Source organism: Bos indicus, chromosome 8 (assembly GCF_029378745.1).
Source record: "Bos indicus isolate NIAB-ARS_2022 breed Sahiwal x Tharparkar chromosome 8, NIAB-ARS_B.indTharparkar_mat_pri_1.0, whole genome shotgun sequence".
Classification (NCBI taxonomy): Eukaryota; Metazoa; Chordata; class Mammalia; order Artiodactyla; family Bovidae; genus Bos; species Bos indicus.
Window position 1 is genome coordinate 69,292,721 of NC_091767.1, and position 25,060 is coordinate 69,317,780.

At 52.3% G+C, this 25,060-nt stretch overlaps 1 protein-coding gene across 8 annotated transcripts; it reads left to right on the plus strand.

Annotated features, from left to right (window-relative positions):
* Positions 1–5,858: 5,858 nt before the first annotated feature.
* On the plus strand, positions 5,859–23,316 carry FHIP2B (FHF complex subunit HOOK interacting protein 2B). 8 transcript variants are annotated; one of them, XR_011568128.1, is made up of 19 exons: positions 5,864–6,004; positions 12,609–12,687; positions 15,352–15,524; positions 16,139–16,243; positions 16,559–16,681; positions 16,896–17,120; positions 17,224–17,420; positions 17,948–18,056; positions 18,280–18,356; positions 18,708–18,897; positions 19,484–19,629; positions 19,741–19,869; positions 20,032–20,122; positions 20,444–20,587; positions 20,926–21,066; positions 21,287–21,387; positions 21,622–21,992; positions 22,578–22,697; positions 22,883–23,316. XR_011568128.1 is itself a non-coding variant. In XM_070794869.1 (17 exons), exons 1-17 carry the CDS (start codon positions 5,960–5,962, stop codon positions 21,758–21,760), a joined length of 2,214 nt encoding a protein of 737 aa, XP_070650970.1. In that variant the 5' UTR covers positions 5,859–5,959; the 3' UTR covers positions 21,761–23,316. The 8 variants fall into 8 exon arrangements, 5 of the variants coding, with proteins under 5 accessions (XP_070650970.1, XP_070650967.1, XP_070650969.1 ...); XR_011568126.1 differs by having other exon boundaries at positions 21,622–22,697; XR_011568127.1 differs by having other exon boundaries at positions 22,578–23,316.
* Positions 23,317–25,060: the final 1,744 nt, after the last annotated feature.

The window sequence follows — 25,060 nt, forward strand, 5'->3', positions numbered from 1 at the left end:
GGCATGGACAAGGGGCCAGCAAGTCACACTCTGGAGGGTGAAATAGAGGCAGCTGGGGAAAAAGGCTCTGCCCTCCACTGAAGCCCTAAGTGTAGCCTTTGCGAGTCAAGCTCATCAATAGTCAACATGGTTGTACCCTTCCGGGCCTGTGATACCCACAGTTTAATGGGGAGGCCAAACACCCAGGAAAGGTCAGCGGTATGTGAGTGGGCAGTGAGCTGATTGTCAAGGGTCAGGAGGGAAAAACTGGGGGGTGTTGTGTTTAGTTGTGTCCAACTCTTTGCGGCTCCATGGACTGTAGCCCGCCAGGCTCTTGTGTCCATGGTGGGATTCTCCAGGCAAGAATACTGGAGTGGGTTGCCATTTCCTCCTCCAGGGGATCTTCCCGACCCAGGGACTGAACCCACAACTCTTGCATCTCCTGCACTGGCAGGCGGATTCTTTACCACTAGTGCCATCTGGGAAGCTGGGTGAAGAAATGATGGGTGAAATCTAGCAGGAACAAGGGTCAAGCGGAGGCTGAAGGAGCAGGGGTAACTTGGTTGATTTGGCAGGACCGCCCAAGGCAACTGGGCAGAAAACAGGCCTGTTTGAGTGGGTGGAGGGGGTGAAGACTGCACTGGAAGATTAGAAAAAGGACTTTGGCTGTGGGTGCTGGTGGGGGCAGGCCCAGATCACCCAGCAGGATCAGAACCTGGGTTTGGGCACCTGAAGAGGTATGCAGTCTAGAGGACCCGGTGAGTTGGAGGAGGGCCCGAGTGTGAACCCAAGACTGTACCTGATACCTGAATCAACTCTCCTGCCCCCCTGAGTTTCTAGGCCCTTCAGCTGAAAAAAATCAAAGTGGGTAACAGTCACTCAAATGGGAATGATTACTTCTTTTTTTTAACTTTTATTCTGTAGAGTATTTATTTATATTTATTTCTTTTTAGCTGAACCATGCAGCATCAAGATCTTGGTTCCCAGGCCAGGATGACCAGGGATCAAACCCCAGCCCCCTGCATTGGGGATGTGGAGTTTTAACCACTAGACCACCAGGGAAGTCCCTGAGTGATTCCTTTAAATGGTAGCAGTTCTGTGACATCCAAAACGTTGTTTGATCCTCTTAACAAACTCATGAGGTCAACAACACACACAGGTTGTTTTCATCCTTTTCCAGGATGAGACAATTGTGGAATAGAGACATTTCACGTGAAGTTTTCGCTAGAGGCTACAAGCAACTAATGAATGCAGACTGGAGACACACATCCCAGTTTCTTCACCACTAAGCTGGGACCTTCCCAGTACAGACAGTTGTCTCTCCAAGGGCAGCAGAGAGAGGAATGGGTATTTAGTGAATGTTTGGAAGGCTTACCGTGTTCTAGCATGATGGACAGGAGCTCCCAGGATGCTTTGCACCAAGGGGTGGGAGGAATGTTTGATCCCAGGGCACTCTGGGAAATGTTTATGGTAGGGCTCAACTGGACTTGAGGTCCTAAAGGATTTGAAGTTCCCAAGAAATTTAAAGCAGCTCAAAGTGGAATGTGTTAGCCCAGACCCTCAGTCATTTCCAACTCTTTGCAACCCCACTGACTATAGCCCGCCAGGCTCTTCTGTCCATGGGATTCTCCAGGCAAGAATACTGGAGTGTGGTGCCATGCCCTTCTCCAAGGGATCTTCCCAACCCAGGGATTGAACCCAAGTCTCTTATACCTTCTGCATTGGCAGGCTGATTCTTTACCACCAGCACCACATGGGAAGCCCTCAAAGTAGGGATCTAAAATAAAACCTAAAATAAAACTTTGGTGATTATATAGTCCAGTGGTTTCCAAACCTTTTTAGTAGCCAGTCTTTTTTTTTTTAATTAGATCTTACTACTAGTAATTAGAATACATTTATAAGTGAATTTTATAGTCAATTATTATGAAATCAATCAATGAGAATAAGGAAGCTATTTGATGGGTATAAAAATTTTAAGCCAGGGATTATATATGACCACTGCCCTTTCAACAAGTGCAGGACCTAAATTACTCTTGTTTTTGGTTGCAAAGTATCAACAAAATCCTGATTCACATAGATTCAGATAAGGAGCTCAGTCATGTCCAACTCGTTTGAAATCCTGTGGACTGTAGCCTGCCAGGTTCCTCTGTCCATGGGATTTCCCAGGCAAGAATACTGGAGTGGGTTGCCGTTTCCTTCTCCAGTTTACATAGGTAAGTAGTTACAAAATTTCAGTGGTTTAAAAATGCACACAAGAGACTTCCCTGGTGGTCCGATGGTTAAGAATCTGCCTTGAAATGCAGGGGACTCCTAGTTAGGGAACTAAGATCACACATGCCCCAGGTGACTAAGCCTGTGTACCCCAGTGAAAGATCCTGCATGACACAAGGAATACCCATCATGCTACAGCCAAGACCCAGTGCAGCAAAATACATAAATAAATATTTTAAAATAATGACACACACAAATGGGAACAGCCACATTCCTAGTGTTGAGAGACAGCAGCTAAGTCCCTTCTCTTGAATCTGGGCTTAGTGACTTGCTCTTTCAAGCTGTTTCTTTTGCAACAGCCTTCTACCTTCGTTTACATTGACAGAAGGGGAGGTTTATTCAAACCTCTTCTCAATAAGGTAAACTCGCAGCAGAAGTTAGCTGCATCAGTAGGCTCTAGCACATACACAAGTGTGTCCACTGACTTTTATTAGGGCTTTTAAAATTAAAATTTTTAAATTAAACCAAATAAAATATTATGAAGTTCTTATAACTTCCCCTACATCCTACATTTCCTTGAAATATCTTGAAGGAAAAAAAGTGGATTTAACCTATCCAGCCTGCTTCCTTTACCTACGAGGAAGAAGACCCAGAGAACAATGTTGGACTACACTCTAGATTACTTCTGTTTTAATTTTTTTTAAATTTACTTATTTTGGTGGGATCCAAATACTAGCGCAGCCCGGGCTTGGCCGAACTCTAGCCTCTGCATTGCTGCACAGGCTTTTCTCTAGTTGTGGCGAGGGGAGGCTACTCTCTAGTTATAATGTGCGGGCTTCTCGCTCCGGTGGCTTCTCTTGTTGCTGCAGAGCACAGGCTCTATGGTGCGTGGGCTGCAGCAGTATCTGTTCCTGGGCTCTAGAGCACAGGCTCAGTAGTTATGGGGCATGGTCTTAGTTACTCTGACATATGTGGTATCTTCCTGGACCAGCGATCGAACCCTGGTCCGAAAATACTAAAGATGATCTTATTTGCAAAGCAGAAATAAAAAGACAGAGAACAAATGACTGGATACCAAGGGGGGAAAATGGGGGTGGATGGTGTGGGAGGTTGTGACTGACGTCTATACAATACTATGTATAAAGCAGATAACTAACGAGAACCTGCTGTATTTAGCACACAGAACTCTACTCAGTGCTCTGTGGTGACCTAAATTCGAAGGAATTCCAAAAAAGGACATTCCAAAAATGTCTCATGCATTGTTGTTGTTGTTCAGTCGCCAAGTTGTGTCTGACTCTTCGTGACCCCAAGGACTGCAACACGCCAGGCTTCCTTGTCCCTCACCATCTCCCAGAGGTTGCCCAAGTTCATGCCCATTGAATTGGTGATGCCATCCAGCCATCTCATCCTCTCCTGCATTGGGAGGCAGATTCTTTACCAATGAGCCACCAGGGAAGCCCTAGATTGCTTCTTAATACACAATACAGGCTTGTTTCTTGTCTTTGTTCTTATATTTTATACTTTTTAGCTTAAAAAGCCTCCTCTCATTTCCCATAGGCTTCTCACCAGGGACCAATTGTAGATGAACTGTTTGAAACATCTATTTTTCCCCAAGCAGCTGCCGGAGAACTGAGATCCAAATACTAGCGCAGCCTGGGCTCAGGGGAACCCCGGCCTCCCCATGACTTAGTCTGGACTTCAGGCTCCACAGCACACAGCCACCTCTGGGCAGGCGCTGCCTCTGGGGCCTCAGTCTCACTGGTGAATGGGGCCCCCAGGGCACGGCTGGAACAGTGAAGCTCCAGAACCCCACAGCTCCAGGTCCTCAGATCTGTGACAGGGGCTACCCCCTTCCTTCACAGAACCCCTGGTGCCTTACCTTCTCATCAGATGGTGTCAGGGGTCAGCAGGAATACATTCTGAACAGACATCAGCCCTGTAGTCGTGAAGAGTATCTTTCCATTCTGGGGAGGTGGAGGGGTGAGGCGGGGGAATGGGCTTTGACCTGGCAGAGCTGGCTGCTAGAAAGCCTCCTTCTTAAGGGCCCAGCTTTGGACATTATGGGAAAGTCTATTCTTGTTGAAGGTTCTGCCTGTGTGACTCTGGGGTGTACTTTTCCTGTGTGGCCCCCACTTTTCCGGGAGACCCACCATCTGTATCTTTCCTTGGTGTGTCTACAAGGGCAAAACGGGGCCAGTGTGACTTACTTGACAGGAAATATGGACCAGCACTGTAGCCACTTAAAGTAACAAGCAACAATGAAATTAATTTTTATAATGTACTTTGGTTAACTCAATTTACCTGATTGCATTTGAACTTGCAATCAACCTAAAACATCATTGTGTGTGTGTGTGTGCCAAGTCACTTCAGTTGTGTCCAAATTTTTCCGACCCTATGAATTAACTGTAGCCCTCCAGGCTCCTCTGTCCATGGGATTCTCCAGACAAGAATACTGGAGTGGGTTGCCATGCCCTCCTTCAGGGGATCTTCCCCACCCAGGGATAGAACCTGTGCCTCGTATGTCTCCTATATTGGCAAGCAGGTTCTTTACCACTGGTGCCACCCGGGAAGCCCAAAATACCCTGTGACTATTTTTTAATTGAAAAAAATTTTATTTATTTACGGCTGCATTAAATCTTCTATGCTGAGAGGGCTTTTCTCCAGTTGCAGCAAGCGGGGGCAACTCTGTAGTTGCAGTGTGAGGGCTTATCATTGCAGTGGCTTCAGTGCTGCAGAGCACGGGCTCCAGGGCATGCAGCAGGTGGGCTCAGTAGTTGTGGCACATCTGCTTAGTTGCTCTGTGGTATGTGGGATCTTCCCATACCAGGCATCAAACCCACGTCTCCTGCATTGGCAGGCGGATTCTTTACCCCGAGCCACCAGGGAAGCCCCGTTAGTGACTATTTTACATTCTTTCCTTTGTCCAACATGTCTTCAGCATGTGTCAGTTAGGAGTAACATTTTTCAGCTCCATAGCCACAAGTGGCCAGTGGCTACTGTGCTGGGGGATGGGGGGAAGAAGTCACCCTGGCTTGGTTCTGCCCTTCTGGACTCAATAGGGGAAGAAACAGTGTCTAACTTGGGGAAGGGGATAGCACACTGAGAAAATCAAGGCCAAGGATTACATAGGCAGAACCTTCAACCACGCAGGGCTTCCTGGAATGTTCAAAGTTGGGCCCTTTGGCAGGGTGCCTTCCAGCAGCCAGCTCTGCCAGTTCAAAGCCCATTCCCCATCTTCCCCCACAGCCCCCCGCCCCAGCCCCCCAGGAATGGAAAGAGATTCTTCATCACAAGGCAGTCAACCGTTCAAAATGTATGTCTGCTGATCCCTGACATCGTTACGATGCGGGGGCGGGGGAGGCGGGGGGGGGGGGGGGGTAGGCATAATGGGATCCCATGAGGGACGTCTAGAGACTTCCAGATCCACGGGTACCTTCTCCTCCCTCATGGGAAAAACGTGCTTGGTCCCACGCGCCCTTCCCTAAGGGTCGTTCGCTCGCTGCCTCCTGGCTTCCCCAGGGGCTCCGGAGGACTTGACCTTGTCTTTCTGCTGCCGCGGCGAGCGGCGGGGACCCCCAGCCTCGGGGCCCCTCCTCGCTGCCCGGCCGGGCCACATCGGCTGCCGGCCTCCTCTCCGACCCCGCGCTGGGCCGGGCGGGGGCTGCGGGGCGGGGCGGCCGGGGCCCCGCCTCCCTCGCTGCGCCTCCGGGTCGCCGCCTGCGCCCAGGAGCTCCGCCGCTGCCCCGGAACCGGGAACCGGGCCGCCGTCATGCTGAGCCGGCTCGGGGCGCTGCTGCAGGAGGCCGTGGGGGCGGTGAGGCCGGAGGGGGGCCGGAAGGGCGGACTCGGGGCCAGGAGAGGAGCCGGCGGGCGCGCGGGCGGGCGGAGGGCGCAGGCCGCCTCGGGGAAGGGACCCCTACCCGGGCCGCGCGGAGCCCTGTCCCGGGCCTCTTCGCTCCCCCACCGCGCCCCCTCCTGGACCCCTCCCTCTTCCCGTTTCCAGTGGCTTCTTTCTTGATTCGTCCCTCTTCCTAGCTTTTCTTCAGGTCGCTCCAGCCCCTAACCCTTCTCCCCGAATTGCTTCCTGTTTATTTTCCCTGCTCCCGGAGTCTCCCAATTCCCAAACTCCTCCGTGCCGAGTGCTCCCCTGTTACCCAATAATTTCTTCCCAAAATTCCCCCTAAGTCCCCTCCCCCAGCCTGTGGGCCTTCCTCTTCCCCCGCGCTCCTCCCTTCCTGGTCACCTGGCCTTAAAAAATAGCTGCCCCTTCCTCTGGTTCCTTGCCCTCCGACGCCTCCAAGACCTCATTCGCGCGGTCGGCCCTCTCACCTTCGACTTGGGAAGTGCAGGCCCCATCTGCCCAAGTCCCCAGGAAGGGTGCAGATACAGTCCAAGTGTGTGTGTGTGTGCGGGGGCGGGGGGGGGGGGGTGGTGGTGGTGGTGGTGGGTATTGTGGGGAGGGGTGGGCCTAGCCCAGGAAACAGTCTTATCCTGGATACAAGTGCCGTTTCCAGAATGTTATCTCAATCCCAGGCCACCGCAAGCCCCGTTGACCTTGAGTCCGGAGAGGCCAGCTCTGGTGGTGCCTGGGGTGGCCAGGGGGCCAAGGAATTTGTGTTTCTGCCATTTTCTGTTGGGTTTGAAGGCTGGTCAGAGGCGCCCACAGTTCACTCAGCAAGATAAAAGTGTGGGTTTAGATAGGGTAGGCAGGATGCCTTCCAGTCAAAGTAACCCTGCCAAGAATCTGCCTGTGAAGTTAACAATTCTTTTGTCCATAGTCTAAACTCTCCTAATTGATCAGTTGAGTGTATCAAATGTTCCCAGGAGAAGCAGCCTTGGTTTCTATCCTTTTCCTTCTCAATGCATGCCTGGGTGCTCAAGCTCTCAGTCCAGTCATTTCCTACTCTTTGCGACCCCATGGACTGTAGCCAGCCAGGCTCCTCTCTCTGTGGGATTTCCCAGGCAAGAATATTGGCGTGGGTTGCCATTTCCCTCTCTAGGGGTTCCTGGACCAGGGACCAAACCCACATCTCTTGCATTGGCAGGGAGGTTCTTTACTGATGAGCCACCAGGGAAGCCCCACCTCCCCAACACACAGCCCAGATCAGGGCTTATGAATGAGAACAGTCTCAGCCTTAAGCAAACTTGTGAAGAAAGTGAAAAGTTCCTGCTTTCTCAACTCTTTCACCTGCCCCAGCCCTGCCCTTGTAGGCACCTCGGGTCATCCTGCCTCCGGAGGGGGTTCCAGAATGATCTCTCCTCCCCTCCTCTCTGTCCCCAGTCAAAATAGCTGTCATGTTAGAACATAATCTGACACTCCTTCATACCTGTCTGGGAAAGCTCCAGACACAAGGTGGGTGAACTGGACAGACAGGACCCTAGCCCTGAGGAGTGAATTTCTAATGCTTCCTCTGTAGAAATGTTAGTGTCTGGCTGGAGGCGAGTTGGTGGTCACGGGAGATATTTTTAGGCAGGTGTCCTTAGGCCCCTCAGTATACAATATATAGTTGATGCCCTAGGAATTTGACTGGTCCCATGTGACCACCAGGGGAGATGGTCCCCTCTCCCTCCTCAACCCCAAGCTTGAGCACAGATATTCCCAGGGGTGGGTCACCAGGTTAAAACCGCCAGCAAGTGGCTTGACTGAACTTGACCCAGCAAGTGTTAAGGAGAAAGAGTGCTCTTTCCTGCCCTCTTCTGACAAAATAGAATAGCAATCTTTACAGTTATTTGCTAAAAAAAAAAAAAATATATATATATATATATTATCTTTAAAAAGAAATCATTTGGTACAGTTTCTTTTTTCTGGAGTTACAGTAGCTAACAATATATTCAGGTAAAGATTATCTAATGGGTTTTTTTTTAGCTCTAACGGTCTGTTTTGGCTAACTTTTGTTCTGTTTCTCCTTTTTTTTTTTTTCCTGGGTTGTTCTTTTTTTTTTTTTTTTTTCTTTTTTTTAATATATTTTATTTTATTTTAACTTTACAATATTGTATTGGTTTTGCCATATATCAAAATGAATCCACCACAGATACACATGTGTTCCCCATCCCCCTCCCTCCTCCCTCCCCATACCATCCCTCTGGGTCATCCCAACACACCAGCCCCAAGCATCCAGTATCGTGCATCGAACCTGGACTGGCGACTTGTTTCATATATTATATTATACTACATGTTTCAATGCCATTCTCCCAAATCATCCCACCCTCTCCCTCTCCCACAGAGTCCAAAAGACTGTTCTATACATCAGTGTCTCTTTTGCTGTCTCGTATACAGTGTTATTGTTACCATCTTTCTAAATTCCATATATATGCATTAGTATACTATATTGCTGTTTTCCTTTCTGGCTTACTTCATTCTGTATAATAGGCTCCAGTTTCATCCAGCTCATTAGAACTGATTCAAATGTATTCTTTTTAATGGCTGAGTAATACTCCATTGTGTATATGTACCACAGCTTTCTTATCCATTCATCTGTTGATGGCCATCTAGGTTGCTTCCATGTCCTGACTATTATAGACAGTGCTGCAATGAACATTGGGGTACACGTGTCTCTTTCAATTCTGGTTTCCTCAGTGAGTATGCCCAGCAGTGGGATTGCTGGATCATAAGGCAGTTCTATTTCCAGTTTTTTAAGGAATCTCCACACTGTTCTCCATAGTGGCTGTACTAGTTTGCATTCCCACCAACAGTGTAAGAGGGTTCCGTTTTCTCCACACCCTCTCCAGCATTTATTGCTTGTAGACTTTTGGATCGCAGCCAATCTGACTGGCGTGAAATGGTACCTCATAGTGGTTTTGATTTGCATTTCTCTGATAATGAGTGATGTTGAGCATCTTTTCATGTGTTTGTTAGCCATCTGTATGTCTTCTTTGGAGAAATGTCTATTTAGTTCTTTGGCCCATTTTTTGATTGGGTCATTTATTTTTCTGGAATTGAGCTGCAGGAGTTGCTTGTATATTTTTGAGATTAGTTGTTTGTCCGTTGCTTCATTTGCTATTATTTTCTCCCATTCTGAAGGCTGTCTTTTCACCTTGCTTATAGTTTCCTTTGTTGTGCAGAAGCTTTTAAGTTTAATTAGGTCCCATTTGTTTATTTTTGCTTTTATTTCCAATATTCTGGGAGGTGGGTCATAGAGGATCCTACTGTGACGTATGTCGGAGAGTGTTTTGCCTATGTTCTCCTCTAGGAGTTTTATAGTTTCTGGTCTTACGTTTAGATCTTTAATCCATTTTGAGTTTATTTTTGTGTATGGTGTTAGAAAGTGTTCTAGTTTCATTTTTTTACAAGTGGTTGACCAGTTTTCCCAGCACCACTTGTTAAAGAGATTGTCTTTAATCCATTATATATTCTTGCCTCCTTTGTCAAAGATAAGGTGTCCATATGTGTGTGGATTTATCTCTGGGCTTTCTATTTTGTTCCATGGGTTGTTCTTTTTTCGTTTAAGTCAAGCTTAAAGCTTTAGGAGACTATAAGTGAATTTTAGGGTTAGATGAGACCCCATCACAGGCTTGTGAGACGATCATAGTGTGGTTAAGGGTCAGAGGGTTTTCCCAGAACAAGGAACTGTGGGCAGGGCTTAAGGAGGCTTTTTTTTTAAGATGTATTCACTTGTTATTTATTTATTTTTATTTTGGGCTGCACTGTGTCTTCGCTGCTGCTGGCGGGCTTTCTCTAGCTTCGGCAGGTGGGCCTGTTCTTTGCTGCAGTGCTCGGGCTGCTCATGGCCGTGGCTTCTCTTGTGGAGCGCTGGCCCTAGGTGCTCGTGGGGCGCCGGCCCTAGGTGCTCGTGGGGCGCCGGCCCTAGGTGCACGTACTTCAGTAGCTGCAGCACTTGGCTCAGTAGTTGCGGCTCTTGGGCTCTTAGGTGCATGGGCTCAACAGTTATGACGCTATGGGTTTAGTTGCTCCACGTATGGGATCTTCTTGGACCAGGGATTGAACCTGTGTCCCCTGCATTGGCAGGCAAATTCTTAACCACTAGACCACCAGGGAAGTCCAGGTTTAAGGAGTTTGCTGAGATATTTTAGTAAGTATCAATGAGTAGTCACTCTGTGCAGAGCCCTTTAGGGACTCTCAGAGATAGAAACACAGAACCCTGGCCTTGAAGGAGCTCACAGTCTCCTACAGAGATGATTGTTCACCCAACAATAATAGCACCATATAGACCGTGATAAGATACAGTCACTCCATATGGCCCGTGCGTTTGGAATGACTGTGGGAGGTGCCACTTCCATGAAGGTTGTGGCCCCCACAGCTAACTCTGAAAGAAGACTGCGCAGGCCGCCAGGGCAAGGGGCAGTATCTCTGATTCAGTGTCATTTCTTCCTCCTCTTGTCATAATGGCCTGCTAAACCTTCGTTCTGCATTTGTCTCCTACACACCCACCAGATGACTCTTCAGGAGCTCAGAAGATGTCACTGACCTGCACCCAACTACCTGCAAAGGAAAAAAAAGGGACTTCTTGGTTTTGCCAAGAAGTTCAATGCCCCACACACTCATCTATCCATCCCTGTGCTGGACACACTTTGCAAAGATCCTTCTGCAGGAAACATCTCTCCTGCGTCCCTTATTGTTGAAATCAGACCCAGCTCTTCGGGTTTTAGTTCCCGCATGACCTCAGCGTAGCCTCTTCATTTCACTTGTTGGAACTGATCCTTCTTCGCCCAAAGGTCACTGTCCACCTCTCCTGTGTTCTCACACTACTACTACTTCTTTTCTTTTATTTGACTGCCCTGGGTCTTAGCTGCCACATGCAGGATCTTTGATTTTCATTGTTGCCTGTGGCATCTTCTATTTGTGACAGGGGGCATCTAGTTCTGGTCCAGGGATCAAACCCAGGCCCCATGCATTAGGAGCATGGAGTCTTAGCTACTGTACCAGCCACTATCTCACACTTTGCTGTAGTTGAGTGCATTTTCAGTGCGTTTTATATTCTCTTCAGTGCATTTTATATTCTCTTCTCCATGGCACGTTTCTGGAGGACTGGCTCTTAGACATCCTTGTGTGGCTCATAGCATCAGGCATGGTTTTCGTACACGGTGGGCATCAATAGATACCTGCTGAGGGAGTTATGGAAGAAGAAGACACCCCGTCCTGTGGTGCAGTAAATCATGAAGTTAGAGAGAGGTGCGTCCAGGGACCCCGGAGACAGCTTTGTGGAGGTGGTAGCTTTGAGCTGGACCTCACTGGGGACTGCTAGGACCTAAACAGGTGTAGGGGGATATATAATGTCTCCGAGGCAGAGGAGCGGCTAGAGGAAAGACCATAAGGTAGGGATGTGGGTAGGGACTACTGGAATATGCATTTTTCCCCTGGGAACATTTACTGTGCAAGAAAAGAGAAGAAATGCCCTTTTTGGAGAAGTTTTCAGAGGTAGTGGTTGTTACCAGTTCAAGGTTAGTTCCAGCTGGGGCGTGGGAATGGAGAGGTTGCTTTAGGAGAACGGGAAGGTTCGAGGGCTGCTCATGGAAGATCAGAATTTCTTGGGGTGATCAAAGGAGCTGGAAGTGTGGACAGGAGCAGAACTGAGAGAAGATGGGGTGCACACCCTGCACTGTTAACAAAAGATGGCACACGTTATAAGGTGGGCCTCCCAGGTGGCACAGGGGTAAAGAACCTGCCTGCCAGTGTGGGAGACCTGGCTTCAGTCCTGGGTCGGGAAGATACCCTGGAGAAGGAAATAGCAACCCACTCCAGTATGCTTGCCTAGGAAATACCATGGACAGAGGAGCCTGTCAGGCTATAGTCCATGGGTCAGCAGAGTCGGACATGACTTAAACCACCACCATAAGTTAGGTACTTTTTGGTGGGTGCAAGCCACATGGCACATGGGATCCTAGTTCCTGATCAGGGATCCAGCTGGTGCCCCCTGCATTGGGAGCACAGAGTCTTAACCACTGGACCCCCAGGGAAATCCCACTTGCTTCATATTCTAACATACCCACCTAGCAACTGAGTTGTGGTGGCCTTCAGCCCAAATTTTCAGACTCTCAAAGTGAAACGGACCTGACTGCTTTGTCTCTGCCACATTTTCCATTTAAATTTTGTTTTTTGGGGGGTGCTTTCCTGTTTTCCTCTACATCTATTGTAGCATAACCACGTTGTACAGAAATGATCTGTTTCTGTGCCTGTTTTCCCCACCAACAGTCTTAGCCACTCTGGGATGGGGGACAATCATGACATGTTTCAGGACCACAACATCTCAAGGAGGGAGGGGGTGTCTGGGGAGAGGACACAGTAGATTATTGGCAGATATGAAGACAATGTGGAGATGTCCTGGAGAAAATGTGTTACTAATTCAGTTTGAGAACCCAGGATCCCAAGTGCCTCCTCCAGGGCCCAGCAGCCATCCAACACTTAACAGATGGTAGAATGTCATAGTGGCAGCCACTTAGGTTGTCTGCTCTCTCCACAGCGGGAGCCCAGCATTGACCTGCTGGAGGCCTTCGTGGAACACTGGAAGGGCATCACGAACTACTACATCGAAAGCACAGGTGGGGCCTGGTCTCCTTCCCTGCGGGGATCCCTGGAGGGTTTGGGGAGCGAGGGGTGGGTGGGGGTCACCCCACAGCTCAGAGATGCAGGTGTCCTGGGGAAGGTGACATCCACTGCCCACTTCAGAGTGGGGGCTGCCCCACCCTGACCTTCCAGGAAGGGATCTGTGTGAGTAGGAGTAGGGGCAAGGAGGCTGGGTCTCACTGGCCTGACTCTGCATCCCAGATGTTGAACTCCACTTGCCCTTAGCTGGGCAGAGTGTCCAGGCCTTCAGTCCCCAGGTACCTGTGCCCAGGGCTTACTGACTAAAGAAAAGAAGTGGAATAAATTCCTCTTTTCCTTGAGCCAACTCAGAGGGCATTTCCCTTGCAGATACCTGGCACAGGAGGAGAAAAAACCAAGGCACATAGCGTGCCCGGTCCTTCTCCCTCAGCTGACACTCTAGCTCTGGTTCATCTGGGCCCATCAGGATCCCTCACTGAGGGGGCAGCGTCTCATTGGCTGCTTGGTAATCAGTATGCTGGGCTTGGTGGAGATGCACTGGTTGCTAGGTAACCCCTGCATTCCTAGCCTTCCACCTCCTAGAGCTCAGACTGGGGATTGACTCCAGTCTTGTTTGTTGTTCAGTTGCTCAGTCCTGTCCTGTCTGACTCTTTGTGACCCCATGGACTGTAGCCTGCCAGGCTCCTCTAGAGTTTGCCAAATTCATGTCCATTGAGTCAGTGATGCTGTTTAACCATCTCATCTACTATTGCACCTGCCATATGCCTACACCTTTCCTAAAGGCTTTACTTGCAGCCTGAGCCAGCCCAAAAAATTAAAAGTGGCCTTAGGACACTCTGAGGGACCCTCTGAGTGTTCTGTTAGACCAAGGTCCCCAGTCTTGGCACTGGTGACATCTGGACTGGATCGTTCTTTGTTGTTGGGGGTTGGAGGGTACACTGTATGTTTAGCAGCAACTCTGACCTCTACCCACTAGATGCCAGTAGCACCCCCTCCCCATTGTGATAAGCATAAATGTCTCTCCAAACATTGCCAGATATCCTGGGGAGCAGGGGCGAAATTGCCCCCAGTTAAGAATAATTGCTTTAGGTGGTGCAGTGGTTAAGAGTCCTTGCTTCCATAGCAGGGAGCAGGGGTTCAATCCCTGGTTAGGGAGATAAGATCCTCATGCTGCACAGCAGCAAAAAATAAAATCCTCATCCATACCAATAGGTCATTTTATGGGATTAATATAAATGTAAAATATATAATATTTTATATAACCTAAAATAACAAGCAATATTTTTAAAAATGAATGCTTTAGACTAACAATCTCTTTTTTTAAATTGAGATACAATTGACATATAACATTATGTTAGATTCAGGTGTACAACATACTGATTCGATTCATGGATATGTTGTGAAATGATCATCACAATAAGGTCTAGTTAACATCTGTCACCACCCATAGCTACAATTTTTATTTTCCTGTGATGAGAAATTTTAAGAGCTTCTCTGTTAGCAACTTTCAAATATACAGTATTATCAACTCTAGTCTCCATGCTGTACATTACATTAATCCCCAGGACTCATTTTACATCTTAAATTTTGCACCTTTTAGACTGAAGATCTCTTCTCATGGAGTCACAAGCAGAAAACTAGGAAAAGTTCTAGAACTGCCTCAGGTCCACTTGGGGCTTCCCCTGGCCCAGTCCATTAACTACCAGATGGTCCCTGGACCAGAGGTGCAGGGATGGGTGAGGTGAGCTGCCTTGCTCAAGAGCCTGTGCTTTCAAGAAAAGCTAGGGGGTGCCGCAAGGCCAGTCCCAAAGTACCAGAACTTTCTTTATAAAAATCCACTCTGTGAGACTGACTAAGAGAACTCCACTAACCAGCGGGACCTGGGCATCAGGCAGTGAGTTCGAGTCTGAACCCATGGTCATAAGTGGATTTTTTTTTCAGCTTTTTTTTTTTTTTTTTTTTTTTAAAGAAAATAGAGTACTGCCTTCCATGAGTATAAAAGAGACATAAATAGACCCCTGGAAGTTATCTGTTAGGAAGCTGAAGACAGCTTCTAAGTTATAACAGAGACCCCTGAGCCCATAGCTTCTCACTCAGGCCCAGAGCTGGCCGGCAGCCCACCAACTGTCCTTCCCCAGGGTTCAGAGAAAAAAATGCTGCTTGCTTTTCTCTAATAAAGTGCTGGGACCTGTACACGTGCCCTGTCAGATAGCTATATCCTGAGCTTCATCTAAAAGGTCTCGTCTTTTCAGCTAGCACATGCTAAATCAGTTCAGTCATGTCTGACTCGTTTGCAACCCCATGGACTATAGCCAGCCAAGCTACTCTGTGCATGGGATTTTTCAGGCAAGAATACTGGAGTGGGTTGCTATGCCCTCCTCCAGGGGATCTTCCCCACCCAGGGATCCAACCTGTGTCTCAGTCTCCTGCACTGGCAGGCAGGTTCTTTACCACTAGCACCACCTGGGAAGGGTTAGCTAGAGAGGTATCAACTGTAAACTTCCCTTTGCTGTAGTCTTTGAAGAAAACAGTTAACCTGGCCTTCTCCAGGTTGTTCTCTGTCTACCCCCCCACCTCCCCTAGACCCTGTGGCTTGACCCTTTAAGCCACATTGTTCCTGGACTTCACCCCATTTACCTTGTTTCCTGGATCTCTGTTAGATGAAAACACCCCCGCCAAGAAAACAGATATTCCCTGGCGGCTGAAGCAGATGCTGGATATCCTGGTGTACGAGGAGAAGCAGCAGGCAGCAGCTGGCGAGACCGGGCCGTGCCTGGAGTACCTGCTGCAGCACAAGATCCTGGAGACCCTGTGCACGCTGGGCAAGGCTGAGGTGGGCCGGACCTCGGGTGCCTTTGGAACCTTCCACCTGAGCCGGGGCCCCGGGGATCCAGGTCTTTCTACCTGTGCTCCTCCTAGTGCCCACGCTGGGGCGGGGGGTGGGGGTGGGATTAGGGTAGGGTGGGGTGCAGTGTGAGCTCGGTGGGGACGGGATCACTTGGGATGGCTCAAAACAGCCACCACCTTCCCCAGGCTTCAGGCCCTCACTGCTTTGCTTTGGTGGCATGTTCTCGCTGTGTTTGGGTTGAGGACATGCTCCCTTTCGTTCAGTCCGCATTCGTTCATCAGTGATGTACTGAGGACCAACCATGTACCGGCCGTGGCCTAGGCGCTGGGGACCCGACAGTGATTGAAACAGGCGAAAATTCTAGTCAGGCGCATCAAAGGAGCCCACGGATAGTATGTTCAATAACGATAAGGTTAGGGACAAAAATTAAGCGAAAAGGGGGCTGGGCAGCAGCAGGAGGCCAGTTTCCTGGAGTGAGACGAGGAGGCGCTGGTGGGTGGAGAAGGCACCAGCCCTCCCAAGCAGTGAGGGGAGGAGCGGTCCAGGCGGGGGCATTGCCTCGCCGACTGACTGACAGGCGCTCTGTCCCTGCCCCTCAGTACCCACCTGGCATGCGGCAGCAGGTGCTCCAGTTCTTCAGCAAGGTTCTGGCCCAAGTGCAACACCCGCTCCTGCATTACCTCAACGTCCACAGACCTGTGCAGGTGAGGGGCTCAGAAGCTAAGGGGTGTCCGGAGGTGAGGCCTGTGCTTTCAAGCAAAGCTGGTGGGGGTTTGGGTGGGGTTGCTCCAAGGCCAGGCCCAAAGCACCAAAACTTTCTTGACAAAACACTCCACTTTCTGAGACTCTAAAAGAGCGCCCCCCCCGCCCCAGCTTCTCCATCAGGCCCTGGGCACCGTGCCGCAGGACTTGAGTTTGAACCCATGGTCGTGCACAGATTCTGTTCCCTGCTGCCCCATTCTTCCATCTCTTCCTCGCCACCCCATCCCCCTCTTGTCTCTGTCCTGCTCCCCTTCTAGAAACTTCTCCGACTTGGTGGGACAGTTCCTGGATCCCTCACAGAAAAGGAGGAGGTGCAGTTCACCACTGTCCTCTGCTCCAAGATCCAGCAGGACCCAGCCCTGCTCACCTACATCCTAGAAGTGAGCGCCTCTGGGGAGCAGGAGGGGGAGGGCCCAGACCCCAGGGCAAGCCCCCCGTGGCCCTGCTGAGGGGGCAGAAAGATGGAACAGGTACTGGGGAGGCACTTGGCAGGCTCCCCTCCAGCTCTACACTGAGGCCCCCTTTGGACTCCCAAGGGGCTGTCATGGAGAATGGTCTGCACTGCGGCCTGGCCTTACCTATCCTCCCTTGCAGGGTAAAAAGACTATTGGTAGGAAGGCATCCAGAGAAGCCACCGCCCCTCTGAGAGAGGCAGCCAGTGTCAGGGACAAGGACCGCCCGCACATCAAGGCTCCCGACAATGGTACCTGCGGGGCCTGGGCCTCAAGCGCCCAGCTGCCTGCTGAGACCGAGGAGCCAGATGGAGCGATTGGGGAGAGCAGCCTCATTACCACCCTGATTGGCTTGTGCAAGAGCAAGGTGCTGGCAGCCTCCAAGACGCAGGGGGCGGGGATGGGGTGGGTGAGTTGCTGGGAGGTAGGGATTAGCCACAGGTCTCTGAAGTCCTACCTTTATCCCCTAGAAAGGTCGGGTGGCCCTGAAGGCCCGGGAGAACCTGCTGCTCCTGGTAAGCGTGGCGTCCCAGGCGGCCGCCACCTACCTGGTACAGAGCAGCCCTTGTTGTCCTGCCATCATCGAGTACCTCTGCCAGCTGTACCAGTCTCTGCCCAGCTCCCTGGACCCTGCAGACATTGCTGCTTTAGAGGGCATCAGCTGGAGGTAGGCGCTTAGCCAGGGAAGGCAGGTCTACATTTTCAGTGGCTGGAAGCCCTACCTGGCATATTCCTGGTAGCCTCTCTTGTTTTCCAAGGAGGATGGGGACCCCTGCTGGCCACCCTCCTCCTGAGGTTATAGCCCATGCCAGGGGCCTTCTCACCCTCCAGGAAAGCATCACTCTGGTTTCTGCCCTCAGGAAAAGTGTTAAGTTGCTTCAGTTGTATCCAACTCTTTGCGACCCCATGGACTATAGCCTGCCAAGCTCCTCTGTCCATGGGATTCTCCAGGCAAGAATACTGGAGTAGGTTGCCATTTCCTTCTCCAGGAGGTCTTTCCCACCCAGGGATTGAACCCAGGTCTTCTGAACTGCAGGCAGATTCTTTACCTGCTGGTCTGAGCCACCCATCTGCCCTCAGAGCCCCCTGTAGAACGGCCCTCTGGCAATGGAGGTTCCAAGGCAGAGGGTGAAAGAGCCCACTTCCTGGTTATACCTGAAGCAGGCCTCACACACCTCCCTCGCTCTCGTGCAGGTTACCCAGTGCCCCGTCTGATGAGGCTTCCTTCCCCGGCAAGGAGGCCTTGGCTGCATTTTTGGGCTGGTTTGACTACTGTGACCACCTCATCACAGAGGCACACACGGTAAGCAGAGTGGGTGCTCCACACCCCCTCCAGCCTCATGCTGCTCTGTACTGTCTCTACCTGGAGGACCCAGGGGGTCTCTTGGGAGCTGGGCGAGGCCCAGGATCAGCAGACCCCCCTCTACTTGTTACTTTAGGCTCTGTGCAAGGACACAGCTATTTCTCAGTGGAAAATTGTTGGTGGTCGGTAAAACGCATTTTAAGACGTGCTCTTTGGCACCCAGGTGGTTTCGGATGCCTTGGCAAAGGCTGTGGCTGAGAAGTTATTTGTGGAAATTCTGCAGCCCCAGCTCCTACACGTGTAAGTTCTATCTAGTTCCCTCCAGGTGTGGCTATGCTCCAGGTGAAGCGCCCACCCCACCAAGCCCCTTCCTGTGCTTGAGGCCAGGGACCTCCTTGGCCAGTCATGGAGTCAGTGGGCTCCATTGGTTGATGTTCCCCTTCACACACTTGTGGCCCAGAGCCATGTGGGCTAACCAAGGCCTCCCATCCTCAGACTCCAGGACCTCAGGTGGAACAGGGAATGAGCAGAGAAATACCAGCAGAAGATGCAAGAGAACCAGGAAGGGGTTCTGCGCCTCTACACCCTGTCCCTCTCCGCTTCTCCTCTGCTGTCCCCTGCCTGGCATGGCTCAATGCACTCTCCCCATAGGTCCGAACAGAGCGTCCTGATGTCCACTGCCCTGCTCACAGTCATGCTGCGCCAGCTCCGCTCCCCGGCGCTGCTGCAGGAGGCTGTGGCCTTCCTCCTGGGCATGGACCAGCAGCCTGCAGCCCCTGAGGACAGCCCCCGCACCCTGTGCACCCACCTCATCAGGCACTGTGACCACCTCTCTGATGAGGTGAGGCAGGCGGCCCTCCTCTATTCACCTGCACCCCACCTTGCCCACGGGATTTCCAGAAGCTTCTTCCCATTTTCATTAGCTTTCAAGGCGGTTCTACCTTTGAGGCATTGAAACCCAGCTCCCTCTCCCCTCCAAGTAAAGAAAAAGACAGTGACCCAGTGACTGGGAGCCAAACTGTTTTGTCCCGCAGTAATTTTCTGTGATTACATACTTACGATGACACTTTTTATTTTTACAAAGTGCTTTTCTTATATTATTTGGCTTGTTGGAGGCTGACAGCTGCTCTGTGAGGTAGGCGAGGCTGGTATTCCATTTTTCAGACATGGAAACTTAAGGTGCGGAAGAGCCAACTGTCTTGCCCAATACCACACCTCAAATTAGTTAATGGAACCGAGACCAGCCATTCTTGTGGTTCGTGGGCCAGCACCCATTTGCTCCCCTTGAAACCTGCCACCTGAGCCCCCGGCCAGAGGAGGCAAACTCCCATCCTAGGGGACCTCTTCTCACCTGGATGAGCAGTTTCCAGGCACCCCTAGAGGCCCGCATGGGGAAGGGGTGTCCCGCTTATTCCTTCTTGCCCCAGATCAGCATCGCCACACTGCGGCTATTTGAGGAGCTACTGCAGAAGCCCCATGAGCACATTGTCCGGAGCCTGATCCTGTGCCACCTGGAGGGCCGTTCTTACGTGGCCCGTGGCTCACCTGAGCCCGAGAGCTATGAGGACACCCTGTAAGTGAAACCTGGTGCCTTGGAGGAGGCCTTGGGCCACTCGGAATCCCCTCCCCTGGCCCCCTACTGGTTCCTATGTTCACTGGTGCTGTGCTTTTCTGCCCGGCACAGAGATCTAGAGGAAGATCCCTACTTCACCGACAGCTTCCTCGACTCTGGCTTTCAGCCCTCCGTGAAGCCTCCCCCGGCCCCTGCCACCAACCCCGATGGCAAGACAGCGGTGACTGAGATTGTCAACAGGTAGGGACCCATCAGGAAGTCCAAGCCACCTGAGCCTTGTTCTGTCTTTGGCCACAGCCCTGATGGGGCACAGGCTGGGATGGAGTGCTCCCGGAGGCGGGAAATGGAGCAGGGCAGCCCAGGCTGGGCCCTCCTCCCCACATCTAGGGTCCTGTCCCTCAGTTTCCTCTGCCTCGTTCCTGAGGAAGCCAAGACATCGGCCTTCCTGGAGGAGACGGGATACGACACTTACGTCCACGATGCTTATGGACTGGTGAGTGTCGAGGCCTCTGCCGGTGCTCCGTCCTTGCCACTCAGAGTGTGGGGTTAATGCACTCTGCCCCTGTGATCTCCAGCCCAGTGCTCCCAGCTCTGGCCAAGTGCCCAAGCCACTTCTGCCTGTGTGGCTCTCCCAGTCAGCTGGCACCCCTGACAGCTGGCGTGTGTTAGTCACTCAGTTGTGTCCGACTCTTTGTGACCCCATGGACTGTAGCCTGCCAGGCTCCTCTGTCCATGGGATTCTCTGGGCAAAAATACTGGAGTGTGTTGCCATTTCCTCCTCGGCCCATGTCCTTAACGCTCCCACCTCTTTTAGTTCCAGGAATGCAGCTCCCGAGTGACACCCTGGGGCTGGCCACTGGCTCCCCCACCCCTGGACCCCCATGAACCTGAACGGCCTTTCTTTGAGGGTCCCTTCCTCCAAATGCTGTTTGACCGCATGTCCCGGATTTTAGAACAGGTAGACAGCAGGGCTGGGCCCTAGCCATGGGGTGAGGTCTCTGGAGTCCTTCGGGAGAGCAGGGCCCAGCCCTGGGGGTCCAGTCATCTTCCCTTTTCTGACTCCACGACCCCCCTCAATCCCCACCTCTCTCCAGCCGGGAAGCCCCGTCTCACCTCTGCTTCACACGCCCTAACATGTCCTCAGCCCCAGGGAACCCATGACACATACATCACGTGCATCTCCAACCCCCGCACACGTTCACACTGGCCAGGCACAATGCTGGGGTGGAGAGGGGCCGGGGGTAGAAATGCTCAGCACCTCTGCCAACCCTTGCTTGTCCACTGCGCTCCCTGCAGCCATACAGCCTGAACCTGCAGGTGACCTCAGTCCTGTCCCGGCTCGCCCTCTTCCCCCACCCCCTTATCCATGAGTACCTCCTGGATCCCTACACCAACTTGGCCCCTGGCTGCCGAAGCCTGTTCTCTGTGCTCGTCAGGGTAAGGGCGCCCGGGCCGGGCCAGAGGAAGCATGCCAGTGCTGGGGGCAGGAAGGGAGGGCAATGGGATGGGGGCGGGCTGGGGGCTGTAGGTGTGGGCACCCTTGCCAGCACCAAGCGAGAACACGGGTACCACCCACCCTCCCATGGTATGACCAGGCCAGGGACCCCACAGCAGGGTCTCTGGTCTCTTTGTCAGTCCCCTCTTGTTCCCACACCAGGTGATCGGGGACTTGATGCAGAGAATTCAGAGGGTGCCCCAGTTCCCAGGCAAACTGCTCCTGGTGCGCAGGCAGCTGATGGGCCAAGTCCCTGGGGAGCAGTAAGTACCCAAGGGAAGTGGGCACCCAAGGAAGAGCCCTGGGGTGGCATGGCGAGGGCTTCTGGGTAGGGGAGGCACCAGGCCAGGGGCAGAGGAGGGCTCTTTGCTGAGGCCTGTGGTCCCTCACAGACCCTCAGAGGTGGCTGTCCCTGGGTAGTCCCTCAGATACTGGGATGTCCCACTGGGCACACTCCTCACACTTCCCAGCTGTAACCCCTGTGCTGTCTCCCTCAGGCTGGACCACCAGACCTTCCTCCAGGGCGTGGTCGTCCTGGAAGAATTCTGCAAGGAGCTGGCTGCCATTGCTTTCGTCAAGTTCCCCCCACACGGTCCTCGCCTGCACCCCTCCAAACCCCCAGAAGGGCATGTCTGAGTCAGGAGGGGAGACTCCTGTTCACGCCTCTGCCCAAGAGCTGCCCCCTGCCTGGCAGTGGTGCTGCGACTGTCCTGGAGCAGGAGCCCGGGGGCTGGCCTTGGCTCCATCTCCTTTATATCCCAGGGACTTCTACCTGTGTGGAGGTCTGGCCTTCCACTCTTGGGTTGACTCAAGACCACCTTGGCCTGTTGGCTGCACCACACTGGATTTCAAGGAGTGGGTCTCTGAGGTACCAGGAACCAAGGAGCCAAGGAGGTGGCTTCCTGGGCAGCATGGGGTCCTTGGGGCCCTCTCTGGGGACTTGGGTGACAGCCAGGTGAGCCCCCAGACCCAGAGCCTCGTTTGCTCTGTGCTTGTCACCTGTGTCCATGGGTCTTCTCTGGTCAGAGCCAAGACCTGAGACTCAATTATAGGGGTACAGTGGGGAGTAAGTCAGTGGCTCTGAGGCTGGTCACGCCCCTAGGCCAGAGAGATGGGGGCACAGCCCTGTCTCTGTCCCACTAGGTACCACAGATGCTGCTGACACTTGATGTTTTTTCTCCTGCCTTCTCGGTTTAACCCTTGGGGAAGGGGCCATGGATGGCAGGGGAAGCCCCTCTTCCAGCTCACCCTCCTAGAGACTGTTGCAAAATTCCCAACAGCCTCGTGGCAAATGCCCAAAGCATGTTCCGCAGCCAGGCGGGGGCAGCTGCTAATGAGAAGCTTGATGCAACTGCAGCCAGGGCGGGAGAGGGCCTGGGGAGCTGGGGGGCTGGATGCCAGGCTCTGGCTCCAGCTGGTTTCTCGCTGGCGCCTTCTGAACCCGTCTCGGCAGGTCCACAGCACCTGGGCAGAGGGGCTCAGAGACCCAGGGAGGCCAGGCCTCACCCCAAGCATTCGGCTGGGGTTCTCCACAGAATACTGTTCTCAGCAGAGCCGGAAGGTCCGGGTCCAGGTGAGGCCAGGGTGCCCACCGGACCGCAGCCTGCCCCCACGCCCCTCCCCGCCCCCCGCCCCGACCCCAAGGCCTGGCAGGGTGGGGCTGGGGCACAGGCAGTCCTTTGCGGTGCCGTTCTCCCAGCGTGCCCTCTGCGGCTGGGGCTGCAACCCCACCCGGCCCAAATCTGTCTCGACCTGCAGGAACACACAGGCGGCGCCAGGCATTACCTCACAGCAAACTGCAGTTGCTGGCTTGACTCCTGGGCAAGGAGGAGCAGGCCAGAGCCCCTTTCGCTTCCTTTTCCTGCCCATGCCGCTTCTAGAAGCTGGCCACAGGTTGCCAGGAGGTGACATGAAAGCAGAGGAAACTCAGTGACCTCTACCTCTCTTGCATTCCTCCAAGCTGGGGAGGATTTAACTGCTGTTCCCGAGGACACCGTGCAAGTCCCTGCATGTGCGTGTGCCCACGCATGGGTGTTAGCATGGGACGAGGGGGTGAACTGGGTCTGGACTCTTCAATTCAGAAAGAACATTCGAGCATCCGGGAGTCAGACCCTCCCCTCCTCGATGCACTTGGGCATTCGCACAGCGTCTCTCCAGACAGCATGGCAATAAATGGTGTGGTTGCGTGGTCACTGCTGCCCCATTCTTCTCTGCCCTCCCCGTGTCCTTCTGCCTAGGGCTCCACTGCTCATTCAGGCACACCTTCCTCCCTAAGGAAGACGAATTCAGTTCCTCTCCCAGCACAGGAGCAGAGGGAGGGGAGTGTGTGTGTGGTTGGGGCTGGTGGTAAACAGGGGCAGGCTCTGGCAGCGCAAATGTGATGTTCCCCCAGCGCCTGCCAGAAACCGGGAAACCGGCCTCTCTTGGGCAGGGAGCTCTATTTCTGCTTGGCCTGCCTACAGCTGAGAGCCAGCAGCTCCAGAGATACTCTAGGGAATGGGCCACCTGGGGCATCCGTGCACAAGTCTTCTTTGCAGGGTTTGTGTCGTGAAAGGTATGACTGCTTTAGTGGTGAACAGTGGGCCTGATTTTTATTTTTTGCAGCACTGTGCAGTGTGTGGGATTTAGTTCCCTGACCAGGGATGAAACCCGTGCCCCCTGCATTGGGTGTGGACACCAGGGAAGTCCTGGGCCTCAAATTTAAAAGAATCTAGTCCCTGAGTGCGTGGAGATCCTCTGGGGAGGAGGGTCACCAAGAGTCCTCTAGGCAAGGCAAGAGGGAGGGCTGATCAGTGGCTTTCACCTCCTGGCATGTTCCAGTCACTTGGGTTGCTTTTAAAAATACCGATGCCCCGGTCCCACCCTCTTATCAGTTAATCAGATCTCTGAGGGCGCACCCATAGTTGTTCTTTTAAGGCTCTCCAGGTGATTCTAGTGGGCACCTGGGGTTGAAAGTGCAAGAGTTAGGTGCTCAGTCGTGTCTGACTCTTTCTGACCCCATGGACTGTACCCCGTCAGGCTCCTCTGTCCATGGGATTCTCCAGGCAAGAATACTGGAGTGGATTGCCATTCCCTTCTCTAAGAGATCTTCCCGACCCAGGGATCGAATCCAGGTTTCCTGCATTGCAAGTGGATTCTTTACTGTCTGAGCCACCAGGGAAGGGTTGAAAACTACTATTAATAATAGGCTAAATAATGGAAGTAAAAGTCACTGTCCAGTGTGCTTACAGACCGGTGGGTCCCTCAGACACTAAGAGAAGGGATCCAGGATAAAAGGGTTTGATTCCTTCATTTGGAAGACAGTCTTTGGAGGGAACAAGGGTTCCTAGCACAGCTCTAGAGGTCAGAAAAACAAGATGGCAGCCCAGTGAGGCAGGGCAGGGGGCTTCTGAGGTTGTCTTGGTCCTTGGGCGTCAGAGTGGAGTTACTTCAGAAGGGAAACCCAGCCGAGTATTTTCCCTGCTCAGAACCAAAACTGTACATCCAGTGATGCGTGTATAGCAGTCAGTACATATTCCTTCATTTCCTTTGGTTTTCCCTTAAACTTCAGTAAAGTTCTTTAAAAAAAAAAAAAAATTCCTACCATGATTCAGCTGAGCTAAGGGGAATGAAGAGAGGGTTTTGGTCTGGCTTTGGGCTGGAGTTGTACCAGGGCAGAGGCAGGAATGAGCCTGGGGGCGGAGTGACTCTGATCCCTCAGAGAAGCTCAAGGAGAAAAGAGACGGGCAGCTCTCACAGCTCCTCGCCCACCTGAAGTTTCTGGGTGTCTCACTGCTCAGACTCTGGAGGGGATGTGCCCACATCCCACCTGGCAGGCCTGAGCCAAGCTGTGGTGGACAAAGGAAGTCTGCCAGCCGGTCACCTGGTGTCTGGGAAGGCCTGTGTGGTTTACATGGGATGAGCGGAGGAGCTTCTCTTGATAGCAGCTCCCCCTTC